Genomic DNA, 21,539 nt, shown 5'->3' with positions numbered 1-21,539 from the left:
GATTGATACAAAAAAAAAATCCCTGTGGAAAACTACACCATCCATGATTCAGTCATATGATTCATTATTCATTATTACAAACACTGCCTATTCTCTCCTCAACTTGCTCATCTAACACCCTCCCAGGTCACCTCAATTTTATCATAAGGTGTATTGTAATGTAGATAACGTCACTCACACTGAGAGAATGAACTTTGACCATGTAATCCAACACACGTTGCTACCTTGTGTGTGTTTTAAACTCAGCTGATATGAAGATAAACACCAAGGGGAGAAACATTCATAACCCAACTGTGTAGTCCACCAAGTTCATAGTGAAGGCTGAAAAAGCATAAAAGATGAAATTTAAAGCAAGATGTCTTTTGGTGTTGAAATAACTAAGCTAGTAATTTAAAAACTGGTTATTCACAAACTGATCCTGTTAAGATCATTTGTATGCATTCTTTGCGCCACCTGTATCAAATGCCTGTTTTACAAGATGGCTGATAGGTCGGAGAGCAACGCCTTCCACATTCTCAACAGGTGACGTGATTTATGAGCTGCCAGCCCTGTGCCAACACAAGCTCTGCCTATTTGGTATTAGATAAGGAAACTGTACAATATGGGGTGACGTTGGCAGAACAAACAATAGCACCTGACCTGTTGGCACCTTTTCACTGGCTCACCTTTATTTCAACACTTTATCTAACTGACAGTCCTTCCTCCATTTGCCAAGTGCAAGCAACATCTGAGTTGGCGCCGACCCTAGCAGTGGCCATTGGTCATCGTCTTGTAGCAGCGTTTCATCACTGAAATGCATCACTGGGCTTGTCCATGCGGGCTCACGGTGTGTGTGATGAAATGCAGCCGCCTCCTAAGTGACTCAGGATTGAATGGTCTCTCACTGCAGGTGGGGAAAGACTGTGTTTGGAGGTTGCCATAGATGAGCTGCTCCCTCCTTGTAATCATAATGATGTCACTGTGATCGATACTAACGGTAACGGTAGAAACACGTGGAGTGGTGACTGTGGTTAAACTCCCTTTGGACTCATTGTTTCTGATCCAAGATGATACAGATCTTACTAACTCTTCTGTCATCCACTCTGAGGTCATCTTGTTGAACCAAACTAACTGAATCTAAGAGCTCCTAAGACCTAGGACAGCTGCAGAAATCATGATATGACTGAAGCTAATAAATGTATTTTGAGGTAAGCTAGTCATGTCAACTGCCACTTTAAGAACAACCAAGCTAACTCTGCTGATGAAGATCATGTGCTATGGCTGAAAGCTCAGGAATGACACAACTGCATAAACTGCACTGCAACTTCTTATTTTCAGTTAATCTTTTTTGATTGACTAATTAATCACCTTGTCTATAAGTATTGATTATCAGTTTATCTCACTGATAATAATCAAAAGCAACCACTCTATTTTTTATTAATTCAGTGTTGTTTGGTGATTTGAGTATTTGCTGTCATTCAGTGTGTCTACTGTGTTTGCAGCAGATCAATAACTGTGACAGCTTTTCTAACACAGAGCGATGACCTGCCAATACACACGGCACATAACATTATTTATCACTAGAACATGTAAAAGTAACTGCAATAAATCTCGTAATTTAGTTACTACAGCAAACTCAAATAACCTCAAAAACTGCATGTGTGTGCCATTTGTTCTCTGTGTGAAGAACAAGTTAGCTTTAAGTTTTTAAAGAGAGTGATTTCTATTAAATACTGCCTGAAATCTTTAGTAGCCGATCTTGAGATGCTGAGCGAGCACAGGAGGATTCAAAAAGAATCATAAGATATTTTTGTGAAATGACTGGAGTGTGACAGGGTTTTAAAGGCTCCAATTCACGGTTTATTGGGCGGTAAGTGAGTCTCTGGTCCCTTCACAGGTCCGTTGGAGGAAAGTATCTGTGGACTGAGGAGCCTTTAGTTTAATGGTGGCTGCAGAACGAGGGTGTTTGAGATCTGGGGTCATTATAGAGTTGTGGAGTGTGACGGCAAAGGAGTCATAACTGACTAAACAATGAGTATACTCTTTGAAAACAACCTCCACCCTCCTCCATTTTACTTATTTTCAACAGTCTCAGCAACAGTCTAGTTTGGGAAAACAATTGCGTCTGTGTGGTTAACACTGATATTGTATTGGCTAAGATCCTTGTTTCCAGATACATTTACGTCATATTTTCCTGCTAATTGTCCTGAGTAATTCCTCTATCATGAGCAATATAGCTGATATCACAGACTGAACTTCTAATAAATAATTCAATGTTGTGGGAAAAACTCACTTCCTTGTTGAGAGTTTGATAATTTGATTGATACAACTTTCTTGTCTATACATTAAATATTAAGCTGGAGCAGCGAGACTGTTAGCGTAGCTTAGCAGACTGGCGGTAAGAGGACACTGAGAATGAGTTTTTTTCTTTCCAGAAAGAAAAGCGCCCTCACATCTGACCAGAGAAGAGCATTATTACAGAAAAAAGGGGACTTAATTCTTATTTGGTCCAGATATAAACTGCATTATTAATGATGGAAACTTCATTATTGTGTACGATGAAGCCAAGCCAGCCTGATCTTCTTCTCCTTCTCAAAGAAAGAGAGTTTGCACCAGACAAGTTGTTGTTGCCAGGACAGATGGGCCCTGAGATATAAAATATAACGCAGGAGAAAAATGAACGACAGTTTATTTTCACTGACTTTTGGAAACAATTTTTGGCTCCCTGATGCTGCTGGTGATGTTGTGTCTACATTGCCCAACAACGTGGGTATTATCTAGAAAGTAAAACAGCCCAGTTGATGTTTAAAATGTCATAGACTGTTATTTACCATAACTTCAATCTCCCTTCAGAAGAAATGGCTCCTCACAAAAGCCAAAACCAGCAGCTATCGGTGGGAAACACTCATCTCTCTGTTCTCAATCCTCGTTCTCCAGGGGGAGAGAAAAATCGCTCTGGCTGATATTACAATTTTTCTCATGCTGTCAGTGCACTTCAATACTTCAAAAAACAATTTCAACTGAAGCTTGACAAACAGCTCGGAGAAAAGGTGGAAGGGGTGGGGTTCGTGCTATTCTTTCTCCCGCAACATTTTCAGTCCTTCAATACCTGCTGCTTTTCAGAGTGGAATATCAACTCCCTGTGGAGTCCAGTCATGCGCTCATGCACAGGAAGTTTCTAATTGTACACCCACTGAAACTTTTAAAAATATAGTCTGATATATGGCTTAACAGCTACGCTGCCATGGTTACTACATTGTTGATGGATGGCAACAAGCAGCAATCCATTTACTGATTGTAAAGCTATAATCATATGTGATTTCACAACTAGTAGTCATAAAGCAAGACTATGTTACTCTTACTGAGCTGTGGCCACTGTGGCCTCAAGTGAAGGATAATGGTATGTTTTCATTTCATGAATTTTGCTTGAGACATCTGCTTTAAATATAACATTATTAGGCAAACTGACTGGGTTGACAAGCAGGAAACAGCAAACGTATCTCCCCGTTACGGCCTGTTTACCTGTTGTTTTACTTTTGTGACAGAAAAAAATAAAATGTATCTCCAAGACCTGCTAAGATGTAGCGTAATAGCAAGCAAGTAGAAAGAATCAATTAAGTAAGCAAACTTTTTTGTAAGATAAATAATGTGTTACTCCTTTCAAAAGTTACATAGTAGCCTACTACTTAAACATACGCTGTTTAGCTTTAAAATTTCTCAAATATTTAGCATAATTGGTGCTAGCTACCAGTGGTAGCAACACAAAAATTATTTTAAGAATTAACTAGTTGATAAAGTGACAATTCCTCCCATGAATTATGCTGCTGGTGAGCAGAAGAGCACTGACGTAGGTCATAGGCTTTCACTCATCTGATCATACTAGTTTTCCTTCAGGCAGTTGTGACGTTTGACTAAAAGTCTCTCCTTATTACCAGTACACTTTCACCTCCATTACAGTAATAAAATGAAAGAGGAAATGTGGACAAACTGTAGTCCCAGGAAAGGCAGCAGGCACGAAGTAAAAGCCTCAGGTAACTTTCTGCAAATACCTGCCAACCACTGTGACGCAAAAGCACCACACCATTCATCTTTACAGGTGTCTGCAGTGGAGTTAGTCAGTGTAGCAGTTTGAAGGACAATATACTGAATTCTTGAGCCTGAATCAAGTATTCCACTGTCAGAGATGGAGTGAATGATTTAAGATTCACTTGAGGTGATGACAAACAACCACAAATCCTGTAAAAGTCAGTGTTCCCCTCATTTCCATAGTGTTTGAGCCTCCCCTGGCCTCCACAGACAGACAGAAAAGTCCGGCGGTGGGTTTGGTGAGGCAGATGGAGAAACAGGGGATGAGCAGTCTGTCTGTTTGTTCAGCGTGTTTGCTGCTCCTCTCGCTGCAGTGTGTGAGAGAATTCGCACTGTCTTGTTGTCGTCTTTTCCAGGAAGTCAAAGAGTGGCTGTGAGTTTATGTGCCTTTTTGACTAGAGGCCATTTTCTGTATTGAGTTGGATTCTTATAGTTGGGGTCAAATAAGACAGTGCAACCTAATGTTTTCTTTTCTAGTCATGTTTCACTTTTTGTGCACACATTCAGCCGCGGGCACATGCTCATATAATCAGACATAAAACATCCACTCACACTCGTGCGTGGCTGTAGCGAACAGAAAAAGAGGGGAAACTAGATAAAGGCACAAAGAAAGGCGTTAACACTGTATTTCAGTGCTAAAGCTGCTATCCTTGACTTCCCACATGTTCAAAATTTGTCAAAGATGACGGAGCCTTTACCGTGGCGTCTGCAAAGTTGTTGCACCTCATTGTTTTGAGTATGCAGAGAAAATGTCATCGGCCGACCATGCAGCACGAACATATTATTTAATGAAGCGATGAAGTACTGGCATTGTTAACTGACAGGTGTGACCTGACAGACTCAACCAACATTTCATGACAGATGGGTATGGAGAGCGTCTCCTGTCACTGCAAATGTTTTGCTGCGGTCTGCCAGAAAGATTTAAATAATAATATCCTAATTTCAAAATGCAGAGAAAAGATTTCTGTGCTAATTTGGTTAGGTTTCATCATCAGCAATAAGGAAGCTAACCTGTGATAGATCTGACCTGCGTATCTAGATATCAAAGCCTGCGCAGTACATGTTTATTCTATGAAATACATTCTTCAAAGTTTCCTTTTCAGACTATACAATGATGATCAAGTCTGCTGCCTTGATGTTATATTAACTTCCTTATTCCTCTACTTATACATCCGCCAAATGTGACAGACACACCTAATCCCCTCTCTTTCACACAGTGACAGCTCTGTGAAAATCTCTTCACCTAGTCTAACATTTCATCAAAATGTGTTTATGACGTGAAGTAATGCAAGTGCCACCTTAAAGAAGGGAACGCAGTCAGAAATACCAGCAGAGAACCCACTGCTTTTCTTTTAAAAGCCATGCATAATGAAGTAAAATGTATGTAATCACAGTAATCACCATTTCTCTATAAAAACAGAAGGCAAAATGACAAAGCATTATGTCTCCATTTTAACTGCCCTGCTGATTCCTTATCTTTCACATCAGCCTAAGCTTACATGAGGCCAATTTGTAAAACCTGGCATTAGGGAGTGATGCAGCATATATATAAAAAAAATACACAACTTGATGAATTGTAATGGCACTGAATTAGGAGCCCCGGATGAAACAGGTCAGCTCCAAATTGTGGCACTAATAGAATAATTGGAGATGAGTCACAGGATGGATGAAAAACAACCTGTACAAGCTTGATGGCGGCCTCAGAGGAGGAGAGAGAGGAGAGGAAGCACTTCAATCACAGGAAGAAGTAGACAGTAGATAATAATGGATTTCTGCTGCTTCTGTGCCACAAGGGTTCAGTGTTATTTCCAGATGTTTGCGTAATTGATTTGCATTTTGGATGATGGTTGCATCCAGGCAAAATATGTCACCACAATGCAGCATTTTGATGGTCTCTAGCTTCCATTATTCAACAGGGTGTTTGGGTGAAAAAAAAACAGGTTGGTATTTTAAGTGAAAAAGTCACTTTCATCATCTCATGGTGACTTTATAAAATCAGTTTGACATTTGGGGGAGTAGACTTATATTCAGCGTTATATGTATCTGTACGGTACATATAGGGCTACAGCCAGCAGCCAGTTAGCTTAGCTTAACATAAAGACCATAAACCGGAGGAAAAAGTCAACTAACTAAAGCTAACTAATTAGCTAATTGATTGTTTCATTTGTAAGAAATGCCTCTGTAGTTTTATAATTTCTTGGTTGTGAGCAGTGAGTCTTGTTGAGGTTGCCAGGTAACTAGTGATGGGAATTATAGCTCTTTAAAAGGGAGCTGCATCTTATGGCTCCATTCCTTTCCAGGAATCGTCCAATAGAGTGGTACACTGCTCTTCTCTATTTTAGGCCTAGTGTTAGATACACGGATGTGAGTGACAGTGGATGATTGACTTGTATCTGATGTGGTAGTGGTTTCAGCAGAAGCACTGGCACCATCGTTATCTTGGTCGTCATTATCGTTGGTAGGTAGTGGCCTCACCTTGCCCTGTCGGCTGCTGTGTTGTTGAAGATTGGTGACTTTGGTTTTTGTATACAATAAATAATAGTGATGTAACAAGTTAATTAATGAGCTTTAGAGGTGATTTTGTTACCTTTAGACAGAGCTAGGCCCTATTACCACCTTTATGCTAAGCTAAGCTAACAGCTGCAGGCTACAGTCTTCTATATTTTGTAAGGGCATGATGATGGTTTTGATTTTCTCAGTTCCTTTCAACATATTTCAACAGAAATGGGGGTTAGGAATTATTATTTTTCAATTTCAAGTCTTCACCACAGAGACATTCAGTCAGGCAGTATGGATATCAGGCAGACCCCCCTGAGATTACGCTCACTGTAGGTAGATTTAACCTGGACTCGCATGAAACTCACCAAGCTCTCTGGAGACTGGAGACACGATCGCATTCTCTCCGATCTTTGAGACTGCATCAAAATAGACCTTCCCAGCAAGAGTCATCGCTGCGTGGCGGGGGAGGTGGACAGACAAACATCATCAAGTTACTTGCTGGTAAAAAAGACTTCCTGAATCATTTTGTATTCTGGTGAGGATTTATTTGGCAAAGCAAACAAACTAAAGCAGTATCAGTGTCAGTGAGGGTGAAAGCTGCGTTTACCTGTGACTGATTTCTCATAGCTCTTCCCGAGGTTGACCAGATTCCTCAGGCCTGGGTTGAACTGCTCCATCACATTCTGGGACAAAGAGCGGAGATAAAACGTGAGGAGGAAAGCAACGACCACTGATATAAACACACCACTTCACACAGTTTCTTATGTTGTTTTTGTCTTTAGCGCAGTCACAAACATCTCTAATTTCTCTCTTTTTTTTAAAGGGCATTGCCATGAATAATAAAACTCATGAGGCTATTTTTGTGGGAGTGGGTGGAGAAGAGAAACACATGAAAACAAGTGCAAGTGTTTGTGCTGTTGCTCTATAAATATCACCATGTGAGAACAATAAAAACTTTCAATTTTTAACTTGACCCCTCACGTATGCTTTACGACTCCCTCAAAAGAGCGAAGTCCCACACACACACACACACACACACACACACAAAGACAAAGTCGCTGCTATTTGCAGCATGAACCTCATCACACTCCCTCCCACCCCCACCCGTCTCTCTCTCTCTCTCTCTCTCTCTCTTTCTATTGAAATGCCTCAACAATCAAGTGGTGTTCACCTCCCTGTCTCTATTCCCCTGGCACGCCCTCAACTGAACAATGAAGGGGCAGGTATGACTTTACACGGAGAAAAGAACAGAGCGGAGGAGAGAGAAAAAGGGAAACGGGTTCCTTGTTTTCTTTTCTCTCTCACTCTCTCTCTCTCTCACAGCTGAAACTGTGGCACACTGTAAACTTAAGGTATGACTCTCTCTCTCTCTCTGTCACACACACACACACACACACATGTGCTAAACCTGTGAGGATGTTCCACAAAAATTATCTTTAATCCTAATTCTGTGATTAAATTAAAACCCAATCCCAAGCCATAAAACAACCTTTTTTTTTTTTTTTTTACCTTTTAACCTTTTATCTATCTACCCTCACCTGCTTATCAGATGTGATAGGCAACAGTGTGTAAATTTGATTAGATTAATCTGGATTGACCAAACAAGATTAATCTCATGATCAAATGGCAGTTGATCGAGTTTCAGCGGGCTGATTGATGGGTTGAGAGCAACTTTTTTCTCTCTCTCTCTCTTTCTCATCACACATTTGATGGACAGGAGGGCTTTGGCTGCACTGTGGTTCACTGTGATTTATCCATCCTTTAATAATCAAATACCAGGGTGTGTCCCTCAGTGTTGGTTTTGTTGAACTTTACAGGCTGTTATTAGAGTTCACAAATACTTTCCTTGCCTTGTAAATAGGTTTCAGTGGCTCAAACAGAGGACTTATTTTTTTTACAGTGTGAAAGTGAAAGAGTGAGTCTCTTACACAAAAAGTTGAAGAAGGAAATAACAGTCACATAAAACGTGACTAGTCCCAATAAAAACACCTGCACATAAATCACACCTGTTTCATTTATGGTCATCATTACAAGGCAACAAAATGAATCATAACCCCAACCATGAAAAGCTGATTTCAACCCTCTTAGTGTTCATAGTGATCACAAACCAGGCATACCGCCTATAATTAATCAGCTGATTATTTCCTCGTTAGTTAGACATATCACTCACCTTGTATGTACTTTCAGTAAGCTTGCTCACATCCTCTGGAGCCCGAGACATGGTGTCAGGTTTTTTTTTTCCTCAAGCCCAGAAGTCAGAGAAAAAAACACAACAACAACAAAGAGAAAAATAGAAATGGTGCTTTGTAATCCAGGTGTTCAATAATAAATCCCACGGTCGGACCTGCACCCTCACTCCGTGCATGTGCGGGCACAGCGACGCTCAGCAGCAGCAGCAACAGCAGCGGCAGAGGCAGAGGTAGCCGGCGGAGGACACGCACTGACTGGGACACCGAGAGACTTCCCCAGTGCGTTTAGAGGGAAGAGTGATGATGAGGAAGGAGGGCGGAGGAGCGCGAGGGGGTGGGGGTCGTGACGTCAGAGGAGGTGTTAGACCACAGGTGAAATAAAAAGTTACGAGAGAGAGAGAGCGAGAGAAACTACATGACTGTTGTGGATTTTTTTTAAATGTGGGGAGGGTTGACGCTGAGGTGTCGTTGAAATAAAACGCTCCACTGGCCTTTAGAGGGCGTTATAACACTAATGTTTGCACTGCAGTCCATGAGAGGAGGATATTGTTACATTCTTAGGAAAAAGTGGCTGTGCCACAGTGTTACATTAGACATCTCATGTTAACCTTCTGTATTTGGAGACTAAAAATAGGACAGGTAGGCAAAAGTATTTGTTGTGCAAAAAAACAAAAAACAAAAAAACTTTGCCTCTGTGAATATTAAATTACTTTATATTGTGTTATTATATTATGATCCATCATGTGTAGGAAACATTTTGCTGCTGTTGCTTGTGCTGTTGTTTATACTGCTATATCATATTCATCACACAGTATATATTTATGTAAGGTATTAATCTGTAAAGTAACTATAAGATAAACGTTATGGAGTAGAAATATGAAAAAGAATTAACTGGAAGTTCTTCAGTACAAGTACAGTTACCTTCCACTACTGTCAGTCTATAGCAAATTCATATCCAAACAAGCCACTATCATGTGAAAACTTGGATTGATGTTTTCTGTAAAACGTGACTGAGCATGGCCTGATGAGGGCGATATACCCAAGCAGTTGAAAAGCATTAGTGCATCATCTCCAGCCTGATTTTTTGTTGAGACTTAAAGGCTCCACATATCATTATTGGGCCAAACCTGCATGATTCTTTACTGCATGTGTATGTGTCAGCAAGACAGAGAAAGGCAGAGGTTTTGAATGTAGAGATTATAATATTTTTGATTATGCACATTCTATATCACCATTTTTATCTGCTCTATTTGACATTAATCTTGTATTTCAACCTCAAAACTTCATCCAAACATAATTCAGGATTAGTCACAGTAACCAGTTATATCCTACTGGTTGTGTAATTCTTGGGTTGTTAGTGCCACCATGTGGATATGTCCTGTTTCAGACTAAAACATATTAATATACTGAACCTCGCCTGTCCTTGAAATGAAATGAAACTTTAGACCTTGTTTTTGTCTTAGAGAAACATGAAAGATAAAATGAAAGAGGAGACGTCCTCCCCATCACTGAGAGGAATGTGACCCAGGCCAGAGCCTCCTGTTCAAAGGCTGGTTGTTGTTCCCCAGCCACATGACTGAAACGCATGGTGACGATTTCAAGCCTTTACAGCTCTGAATCTCACAGTCAGTCAGAAGGCGACACATCACCCCCCTTCATCATCCCCCCCATGTCCAACCACTCTGCTCTCAGCTTTACCTTTATTTCTACTTGAGGTCCTCCGGTGATCTCCTGTGTGAGAGGACCAGCAGATATGGACAGGTAAATGTAAAATCTGCTTCATTAAACACATTTGACCTTTGTAAAATTCATTTGTAAAACTCTGGGACATATGCCCTACAGAAAACATGTTGTATGGATCGTGATGCTTCTTCTCCTGGTCCTCCTGGGTGTGGCAGAGTCTACAGACCCTTTGACAGATTTGGGTAGGCCATCCAGCATATCTTTTGTACTTTTCTTGCAGGAATAGTGTCTCCCTAATGAAGGATATCTTCTCTTTTAAACAGAAAATATTGCCGGGAAGCTTGTTTTCTATCAAATGGATGGAAATGCCACTTATGTGAGAGACACAGGAGAGTTGGCGTCAGATGTTCCCACAGAGACCATGTTTGAACTCTTCGATCCCCAGCGGAATTTCAGCTCTGCAAAATTCACCTATACATGGGATTTAGGCAACGGGTGCGAGGATTTTCTCAATATTTTACATTCTCACAAAGGTTTGCGGCACTTCTCTTAATCATTCATACTTCTCCTCCTTTGTGATGCAGAGAAGTGATCCAAGGGACAGAGCCAGTTGTCCGCTATCATTACTCAGAATCAGGGAACTACACACTGCGGCTGAAAGTAGGAGTCAATGTGACCAAATCTGCCCCTCCAATCACCGGGGTCTACTCCACAGATGTTCAAGTGCTCGGTTTGTGTGTTTTATTTTTTTTTATTTTTTACATCACTCAAAGTTTCAAACTTTATTTTATTCCCTTGGTAGAAATAAAAATGATCAGATAATGAGGTTATGGTAATGTCACTGGTTCCAATTGCAGTTTCAGTAAATGTCACCAAGGCAGACTTCCTCTGTGTCTTATAAATTAATCCAAGAAAATCCCTGAAGAAATTCAATTTGCATTGTGAAATGATCTGATGTAACCGTCATTCAGATGTTCAGAATGAAGCGAATTCCTCAAATGGATGTTAATAAAAGTACATTTTGTATCTTTCTGAAGTCTTACCAAAGTAAAGTTGTGCCAAAACTAATCGTGGTAGACAGTGAAATGACTAATAACTGAAATTAATTTGTAGATGCCATCAAAAAAATTGAGCTGACGGGCCCTTCAGATTATGAGGTGTCTCAGGACACCAGTCTGGCTTTTCATGTCGATGGAAGGTAAGCTGCATTTAGTCTGTTCATTTTCTTTTTCTTGCAATCAATTATTGTGCACTGATTGGAAAGTACATCTATCCAGACTGAAGAGAAACTTAGGTTTTTAAACTTTCACTCTTATTTTCTTGTATTCATCTTTTTCTTTGTTGGTTGCTCATTGATCTCTGTATTTAATGAGATAATTGATATTCATCATTCACTCCATTTCAGTTTTCAACAGACACAGGAGTGAAATTATCATAATGATCGATATGAAAAAGTCACCATTATCCTCCTGCCTCCCATCTTCCTTTCACTTTTACATTTGATACATCTGACCATTCCAACTTTAAAAAAGAATAGAAAATTAACAGTAATGATAATGAAGGTTACTGTCCTCTGTGTGTGTTTTTAGTCCTCCCATGTGGGTGTGCTGGCGTTTCCTGACTAACTGTGTGCCGGACATTACGGGGGGCTGCACGCTGACCATGTTGTATGAAAACACACTGAGACTGAACCACACCTTCACCTCAACTGGTGTCCACTGCCTGGACATCAGCGTCCGCAATGACATCAGCAAACTGCAGACCTCCTTCAGCCTCTATGTCAAGAGAAACAGTGAGGGGGCCACACACACACACACACACACACACACACACACACACACACACATACAGACTTGTCTCCATGACTTCAGAGGACATTACATTGACTTACATTCATTTCCCGGAGACTCACTCTAACCTTAAACATAACTACAAACCCTTCTCTCAACCTTAAAACATGGCTTCAACTTAAAATTTAATGATTTTTAGGGACCATAAGGAATACAAATCCTCATAATGTGATTGTGTAAATAGATTTAGGTCCCCACAGGATGGGTAATACCTGGACCACACACACACACACACACAGAGAGAGAGAGAGAGAGAGAAATACCTGCAAGTCTGGATGTTAACAGGGATACTTTCCATAACAAAAAGATGGAAAGAAACTGAGAAGGGGAGGTGAAAAAAGACAGAAACTCAGGTAAAGAGGTGGGCAGGAAAGAAAGAAAGCTTTAGAAGGATTGTTGACTGGTAGGCATTATGGCATATTATTGTTGGTGAAAGAATTGTTGTTGACAAGATTTTCATATCTCAGTGGTTGCATGGTTTCTGTTGGGGTTTAGGAGAATCCATCACAGTGTTATGAAACTGTGCTGAATCTGTCAAATAATGTCAAAAGTGGTTTGTCATGAAGTGATACAACAAGACCACTGGACTGTAGTTGTACATGTTTAGTGACACAAAGTCATCTTGACCACCTTTCTCAGGTTGTTCTACACCTTTTAACACCTTGATCCAAATCACTGTGATGACTCTCACATGACCAACATGTGACCTTAAGCCCTCAACCACTCCCACGTGGCGTCATGCTGTGAACGACCCTGAGAGGTTTTAACAGGTTTTAATGCCTGTGACTCCCTATCAGTCAATTCTCCCATCTGGAGAACACAATACACAGTGTTATGAAAACATAAATACACACAAGCTGCCACTGTACATAACATGGGAGGTGTGTACATACTGGCAGCGGTCCCCAGGGCTGACAACTGCATGTTCATAAGAGTGTGAATTTAACATGCAAGGCAATTAGTTTTGATGCTCAGCAGCAGAGTATATGGAGGACCAAGAGGATGCAAAAGCATTTGACTCTAGTTTAATGATTCTTTAATCAATTAAAAAGTGACTCTGTGGAATAATGTTTTCTTTACCAGAGTGAACTATATACACACACTGTCTGCAGTGATGACCAATTATACTGCATATTATTATAACATGTAAACACATCTGTTTCACTGTGTATTACACAGCATAGATAAATTTGTTTATTGCTATAACACTAAAATCAACATACAGGCATCCTGTATAGATAAGACAGGTAGAATCATGGAAAAGGAGAACAGGAAGAAGGGACAGGAGGCAGTCTTCCATCTGATGTAGTTAGTTTACATGATTACAGTCATTTTAGATCCTGCACTGTCAGTGACAGCATTGCAGTGTTATCAGGATCATGTTTCTGGAGGTCAGCGAAGTGCGACAACGTAACTGAAAGAGCATGAATACAACCTAAAAGTCTTTTCAATTGAACAGTTTGTTGATGAACTGGGTTATTTTATTTATTCAATCTTATTAATCGACCTTATTATCATTTAATGAACCCTTACTGAATTGATTTCTTTAATATTTCTATTCATAGAAGAATGGATTTATTCATTCGTAAACTCTTTGACTAATCCCTTCTTTTACTTCCAACTAGAAATAAATGACTTGACCATTTTGTGCAAGGCTTTCTTAGCTCTCTATATAATTCAGTGTCTGGACTTTGTGTAATTTTAATGAATCTGAATGAATCAAAATCAGTGACCCTTTATCCTGATTCATCAGTTTGATCTAGTATCTGCATACAGCTGATTACTTCTGATTTTCTAGTTTATTTTTTCTCTTTTTTTGTTTTTTACAATCAGAAAGATTATTGAAAGTGGGAGAAGCTGTGCTGTGTCATGAGGTGTTTCGGATAAAACTGTTAGTTCCACAGCAAGAGAGGGAACAGTGAAAATGGAGGAATCCAGGCATGTCGGAGGAGAGTGAGCTGACTGGTCAGCACATGTCTGCTGTGCTCAATTGATTCGCTGAAGTTGTGATCCAGCTAAAGCTGACAATAATGAGCTTTTAATGTCAGCTTCTTACTTAATGGGAAGCATATTAACGCCTTTGTTTGACCTTTGTTCTTGTGATATTGAGGGCATTTTAACAGGAAGGACCTCATAGTCTGCTATTGTTACCCACTCCCACCTCTGCAGCAGCTGGACCAGATCACAGTTGAAAGACAACATCTTTCTTCATGTCATCCAGATGATAAATGAGATCTAGACGTGGATATTAACCTTATTTTAAAAACACACTTTAATTTAAATAAGCTTATTTTCACACTTTCAGATCACACACTGTTACTAATAAAAACACACTCACTGATAACATGTTTTTCTCTGTGTTAATTGCAGCCAACCCCCACATGTTCTTCATCCTGTCATGTGCTGCCATTCTTGTCGCAACTTTCTCCTTCATCACAGTTATCGCCTGTCGCCCTCGTCATCAGATCAGACCACAGGTATGTACAGTGAACTGTATTTAAATGTAGTTCATCATTATATCCTATTGTTTAAGATGAGATATTTAGCATTGCTTTATGTTTGCTTACATTAGCTCTCATGTAGAGATTCTTTACCCTCATTAAGAGAATTAGTGTTTGCGCTTAAATGCTGTTAATGACCACAAGGAGGCTGTCTGTGCCTAGAAATAAACTGAAAATCCAACATACTGTAGATATGGGACTGATTGTCATTGTCTGTAAAACTGCAATTTATCTAAAAGCAACTTAAAAACAATCAGACATTTCATTGACTGACATCTGGATAAATGTCATTTTGCAGATTGCTGCTTCCAGTAATGCTGTATTCCTGAAGAGCCAAGACTCAGATAATCAAAGCAGGATTCTCTTTAACTTCTCCAACGTGGAGAGAGGAGAGAAAGAGCCGCTCCTCATGCAGCATGGTACTCAATACTCCTCTTAACCGTCACACTGCTCCTCTGTCTGCTCTCTGTCTGTGCACATGTATATATTTGGCAGAAGATAATATACAATTATGCCTTTACGGATGTAATAACAATTTTCATCTTATCACATATCACCATGGATTTATATTGCTAAATCTGTGACCAGTGCATGATTAAGTTGCATAAGTAGTGCCTGTTTTGGACTGTGGTCTAAGCTGTGTTAATTAATGGTTCAGTCATTATTGTTCAGTAAGTAGCTGATGATGATCAATTAATGAGTCACTGAGCTGGGCCTGACATTCAGATGAACTCATAATAAATTAATAGCTCAAGTGTAGGTCATGTTTAAACAATGAGTGCTAAGTTAAACATGCTGTGACTGCTTCAGACTGTTCACTTATTTATTGTTTTTTTTTTTCATATTGTGTATATGTATGTATAGATATGGGCTGCTTAAATCTGTGCCTCGCTTTGCTTTGCTCTCAAGAAAAAGAATAAAACATATGTTTCCTTTGTAGCAACTTTATAAATATAAAGTAATTTAGTAACTGTGTAATCAATTCTATATTAAGCAGAGTTTTGATCTCTGTCAAGTGGAAACTAGAAACTGCATGTTTGAACTCTTGAGCATTTGAAGAAGGCCTATCCATCAGTGCAACAAATGTGCAGCAGTGGGGTACACCACACACAAAAATACTACTACAGATATACAGAGCTGAGGAACATCTTTTTCTCTTTCTGATGGGGAACTATGAAAGCCTGTACAGAATTTTGTGCCAAATCAACCTTCACATTTCACCGGATAAGCGAAATTGCTGTTGATTGTTGGTGGCACTAAATATGTCAGGAGATCATCAAAGTAAAAGCTTCATGGATATCTGAACCAAGTTCCATGGTAATCCATCCAATAGTTAACTGATGTTTCAGTCTGAAAGTGGTGGATTGACTGGCTGAGCTGAGATAGCTATAAACATCAAGAGTCAAAAGAAAAGAGTATAATTTAAGCAAACAAAAGGAACGGCATTACACAAAATATAAACCTTGAATCTTTTCCACCTGTGGTGACGTCAGTCAGATTATTTTGGGGCTCTTTAGTGCCTTGATGGTGTTTAACGACAGCTTGTCCTCTGTTAGAGATGTCACAGCATTATTAATTGTCAGCCTCTTGATGAATGCCAGCTGTCAGAGATGCCATGAGGAGCTGCAGGTGTTTCGATGAGTACCTCACTTCCATCAGAGGATCGACCTTGAGCTAAAATACCACTGTGGTTGATGTCTGCAGCTATCCACAGCTTTGAGAAGAATCACATCTCATGAACTGGCTTTTAATCCCTCAGTTCTTTCACATCCACTGAAGCTGTCTCGAGCTGTGAGCGAACCTAAAAATGTAAATAGCAACTTTTGAAATCTTCAATGGAAACAGTCTTTTGATTAAAACAGGATCTGTAAAGTTGTTAGTGTGTCAACTTTGTATTTATGTTTTATGTGTGAGTCCATGTAAGACATAAATGTTCAATATATATCCTCTTTGTAAAAAGCAGAGTAGAAAACTGTAATAAAAACCTGGAAGATGCTAAAATTATCTACAACGCTGAGAAGAACTGCAGAGGTTGATGATAATTCTCTGTGGTGCCATTATTATGAGCACCCCTCTTTCACATGACTCACATTTGTTACATTCATTGTTAATATAAAAATATTGATTAGCACAGTTTTAAGTAACCCCTGATAATGTACTGATAATGTGAACTTCAACCAGTTGTTCAGTCGATGAGAAAACTGCAAAGCCTGCCATTACACCCATCTGTGATGTTCCATTTTCTCACATCATTAGGGCCCGAGCAACGAGTTGCATGGGCCCAACGGGGCCATGCAACGAGTTGCAAGGACCCTCTTGTTTTCGGTCTGTTTATTATTATTATTAGGGCCCGAGCAACGAGTTGCGTGGGCCCAACGGGGCCATGCAACGAGTTGCAAGGACCCTCTTGTTTTCGGTCTGTTTATTATTATTATTAGGGCCCGAGCAACGAGTTGCGTGGGCCCAACGGGGCCATGCAACGAGTTGCAAGGACCCTCTTGTTTTCGGTCTGTTTATTATTATTATTATTATTATTAGGGCCCGAGCAACGAGTTGCGTGGGCCCAACGGGGCCATGCAACGAGTTGCAAGGACCCTCTTGTTTTCGTTCGGTTTATTATTATTAGGGCCCGAGCAACGAGTTGCGTGGGCCCAACGGGGCCATGCAACGAGTTGCAAGGACCCTCTTGTTTTCGTTCGGTTTATTATTATTATTATTATTATTTTTTTTTTTCTTCTTTTTCCGCCTCTTTGATCGCCTTTTTGAGGGCCTTAAAATGCGTCAAAACTCCTGAAAATTTGCAGACGCGTCAGGCACGGCGAAAAATTTAAGAATTTAGGGGTCTTGAGCATGGGTGTGGCAAAATGGCCTCGGTAGCGCCACCTACATTTTTAACGGAACAGCCCCTCAAGCCCGTTGCGCCTAAAAATCTGAAAATCTGCACACATATGTAACATCCCATGACGCACCAAAAAGTCTCTTGGAGCCATATTCTAAACCCAACAGAAAGTATTTTTATTTTGACCGGAAGGTGAAAAAATTGTGTGTTTTTGGCCATTTCCAGGGGTCGCTTGAACGCGAACTAGTCCTAGACGCATTATCCGATTGACTTCAAAATTTGATAATTTGTTCTTAAGACATAGACGAAGTTAAATTGCAAAAGTTTCGGACTTTTCATTGAAGGGCGTGGAAGTTATGGCCCCTCAAAGTTCGATCACTCGCCACAAAACAGGAAGTTGCTTTATATTTGCTATATTTCGGCCATACTTTGTCCAAACTGCATCAAACTTTACAGGATTGTTAATGGTACCTATCTGCACACATCCATATGTCAATATTCATACAATTGTTGTAGCGCCACCTATTTATAGCAGGAAATGACATATTTTATAGTGTGATGTCCAGTTTCTAGACGGGTGACCAGATTCACTTCAAATGTTGTCAGCCCCTCCTTGACAATTTTTGGAAGACGTCCTCCGAAAATTGTGAGTTTTGGTCGAAGCGTGTGCCTGTTCTGGCCCGTCAAAGTTCGGAAACCCAACTTCCTGTTTGAAACCTCAGATTTTGGGGTAACTTCCTGTTGCGACTCTCTACTTTATCCTATAGATGGAGCCATTGTATTACTCTTTGATGGGTTTTTGGAGGGGGGTCTCTGTGTGTGTGTGTGTGTGTGTGTTTGTGTTTGTGTTTGAGGGGGGAGGGGAAGAGGAGTTGATTGAGTCTGTGAGAAGCTGCCACAGAGAGGTTACAGTCAGGAGAGCCAAGAGCTGCTTTACACGCGGTATAAAAACTTCAGTTAAGATTTGAGCTGTCACTTGAGAAAGCATCATGCCAAAAACTAAGGAAATCACTGTAGACTTGAAGAATTGTGGATGCTCAGGAAGCAGGAGAAGGATATACAAAGTTATCACAGCATTTCCAAGCGTCAAGAACTCAAATGAGAAGCGTCACCGAGAAATTCAAGGAGAACCACACTGTGCAGAACAAGCCTGGCAGAGGTAGGAAGCCAAAGATTTCAATGACCCTGGAAAGAAAACCAGTGAGAGACCTGTCTAAAGACTCCATAAACGCTGCCAAGACACTAGTGAATGACTTAGTTAAGTCTGAAATTGTAGCATCAAAGAAGATTACATGAATTCATGTAATCTTACCATATGTCTCCCCTTGACCAAAGCTGAGCGTGGATTGATGCTGTCTTTACAGTTTGGTTTTGATCAGTTAGGAAATTTCACACGGGGTCGGCTGATATTTTCATGTTACACAGTGTACAGCGACAGGAAAAGTGCACTAGGTCCACCGGCGTCGAGGTGAACCAGCTGAATATAAGCCACTCAAGTTGACGACAAGTGCATTGAAAAGTAAAAGCTGCTGGCCTTTACCTTTTCTTTGTCAAAGCGCCTGTTCAGCCAGTAGTTAGTAAAGTAATATTTTCAGCGTTGTCCACAGTCTCATGACATGTTTAACAGGAAGCACAGCACGCTGGTTAAGCTCATGGCAAACTGTTACTAACAGCTAAAATGAAAGCTTGTCTGTATGTAGTCTAACTGGTTAGTTTGTCACTAATCTCCAAATTTTGCAAATTGCTATAAACTTCACTCTCTTAAACCAGTAACAGTCTGAGCTGGACTGATAGGGGTCTGTATGGATAAAGATAAAATCCTAATGATACCCATCCCTACAGCTAGTTAGTGGCTTCGCCCTGACTTTAGGCAGATGAGATATTCACTGTTCCAATAACTTCATTATAAGCCTTGTTTAAGCACAAATGATTTATATATGCACCCAATAACAGAACTTAAAAAAAATGCTTTTGCTCAAAGCTCAAAGCTTGTAAACTCAAGTTAAAACTGAGTTTTATCTCCTTTTGGAAGGGGGTCTCTGTGTGTGTGTGTGTGTGTGTGTGTGTGTGTGTGTGTTTGTGTTTGTGTTTGAGGGGGGAGGGGAAGAGGAGTTGATTGAGTCTGTGAGAAGCTGCCACAGAGAGGTTACAGTCAGGAGAGCCAAGAGCTGTCACAGATGATGAGCTCTGAAAAATATTATCACAGAAAATAATTAGCGTAAAAGCTTTTATTTAAAATTTTAACATCTGGGAAGTGTGAACTGTTACGCCAGCGTGTGCCCTGCGACCTGCGTTGACCCCGCGGTTGCCGGGGTCCCGCGGTCGCCGCTCCCCCGACGGGCGCCGGGTGCGAGGGCCCGTTCAACGCTGCTCGCAGCTTTAATTAGGGCCCGAGCAACGAGTTGCGTGGGCCCAACGGGGCCATGCAACGAGTTGCAAGGACCCTCTTGTTTTCGGTCTGTTTATTATTATTATTATTAGGGCCCGAGCAACGAGTTGCGTGGGCCCAACGGGGCCATGCAACGAGTTGCAAGGACCCTCTTGTTTTCGGTCTGTTTATTATTATTAGGGCCCGAGCAACGAGTTGCGTGGGCCCAACGGGGCCATGCAACGAGTTGCAAGGACCCTCTTGTTTTCGGTCTGTTTATTATTATTATTATTATTATTATTATTATTATTATTATTTTTTTTCTTCTTTTTCCGCCTCTTAGATCGGCTTTTTGAGGGCCTTAACATGCGTGAAAACTTACCAAAATTTGCAGACGCGTCAGGCACGGCGAAAAATTTAATAATTTAGGGGTCTTGAGCATGGGCGTGGTAAAATGCCCTCGGTAGCGCCACCTACATTTTTAAACGGAACAGCCCCTCAAGCCCGTTGCGCCTAAAAATCTGAAAATCTGCACACATATGTAACATCCCATGACGCACCAAAAAGTCTCTTGGAGCCATATCCTAAACCCAACAGAAAGTATTTTTATTTTGACCGGAAGGTGAAAAAATTGTGTGTTTTTGGCCATTTCCAGGGGTCGCTTGAACGCGAACTAGTCCTAGACGCATTATCCCATTGACTTCAAAACTTAATAGTATGTTCTTAAGACATAGACGATGTTAAATTGCGGCAGATTTTGAGTTTTTGTTGAAGGGCGTGGAAGTTATGGCCCCTCAAAGTTCGATTACTCGCCACGAAACAGGAAGTTGCTTTATTTTTGCTATATTTCGGCCATACTTTGTCCAAACTGCATCAAACTTTACAGGATTGTTAATGGTACCTATCTGCACACATCCATATGTCAATATTCATACAATTGTTGTAGCGCCACCTATTTATAGCAGGAAATGACATATTTTATAGTGTGATGTCCAGTTTCTAGACGGGTGACCAGATTCACTTCAAATGTTGTCAGCCCCTCCTTGACAATTTTTGGAAGACTGGCTCCGAAAATTGTGAGTTTGGGTCGAAGCGTGTGCCGGTTCTGGCCCGTCAAAGTTCGGAAACCCAACTTCCTGTTTGAAACCTCAGATTTTGGGGTAACTTCCTGTTGCGACTCTCTACTTTATCCTACAGATGGAGCCATTGTATTACTCTTTGATGGGTTTTTGGAAGGGGGTCTCTGTGTGTGTGTGTCTGTGTGTGTGTGTTTGAGGGGGGAGGGGAAGAGGAGTTGATTGAGTCTGTGAGAAGCTGCCACAGGGAGGTTACAGTCAAGAGAGCCATGAGCTGTCACAGATGATGAGTTCTGAAAAATATTATCACAGAAAATAATTAGCATAAAAGCTTTTATTTTAAATTTGTTGCAACAAATTCAGGTTTCTTACAGCATTTTCCTTATTGAAAACTAAATTCTACCTGAAATGTATCAATAAAAATCTTCTTTTGCAGTTAATGTCACCAGTTTATAGTTTAGTTTTAATA

General features: G+C 40.5%; 2 protein-coding genes across 6 annotated transcripts in view; one reads left to right on the top strand and one right to left on the bottom strand.

The window, feature by feature from the left end:
- The window catches only part of baiap2l1a (BAR/IMD domain containing adaptor protein 2 like 1a), a 62,849-nt gene that overhangs the window by 16,265 nt on the left and 25,045 nt on the right, over positions 1–21,539 (bottom strand). The window contains exons 1-3 of one of the 5 annotated variants that reach the window (XM_018672487.2): positions 8,735–9,007; positions 7,172–7,247; positions 6,930–7,016 (exon numbers count right to left, since the gene is read on the bottom strand). The exons of 1 other annotated variant lie outside the window; for it this stretch is intronic. In XM_018672487.2, the coding sequence (XP_018528003.1) occupies positions 6,930–7,016; positions 7,172–7,247; positions 8,735–8,785 (214 nt within the window). In that variant the 5' untranslated portion in view covers positions 8,786–9,007. Of the gene's footprint in view, positions 1–6,929; positions 7,017–7,171; positions 7,248–8,734; positions 9,008–21,539 lie in introns of those variants that run through there. 3 more of the 5 variants (XM_018672488.2, XM_051066469.1, XM_051066470.1) reach the window with 3 other exon arrangements.
- On the top strand, positions 10,403–15,726 carry tmem130 (transmembrane protein 130). The gene is made up of 8 exons (XM_018672457.2): positions 10,403–10,514; positions 10,596–10,678; positions 10,760–10,931; positions 11,021–11,166; positions 11,550–11,634; positions 12,026–12,228; positions 14,657–14,763; positions 15,086–15,726. The coding sequence occupies exons 1-8, from the start codon at positions 10,507–10,509 to the stop codon at positions 15,224–15,226; spliced, it is 945 nt and encodes a 314-aa protein (XP_018527973.1). The 5' UTR covers positions 10,403–10,506; the 3' UTR covers positions 15,227–15,726.

This window comes from Lates calcarifer, linkage group LG23, assembly GCF_001640805.2.
Source record: "Lates calcarifer isolate ASB-BC8 linkage group LG23, TLL_Latcal_v3, whole genome shotgun sequence".
Classification (NCBI taxonomy): Eukaryota; Metazoa; Chordata; class Actinopteri; family Centropomidae; genus Lates; species Lates calcarifer.
The sequence above is the reverse complement of the archived record's forward strand: the minus strand, read 5'-3'. Positions and strand labels throughout refer to the sequence as shown.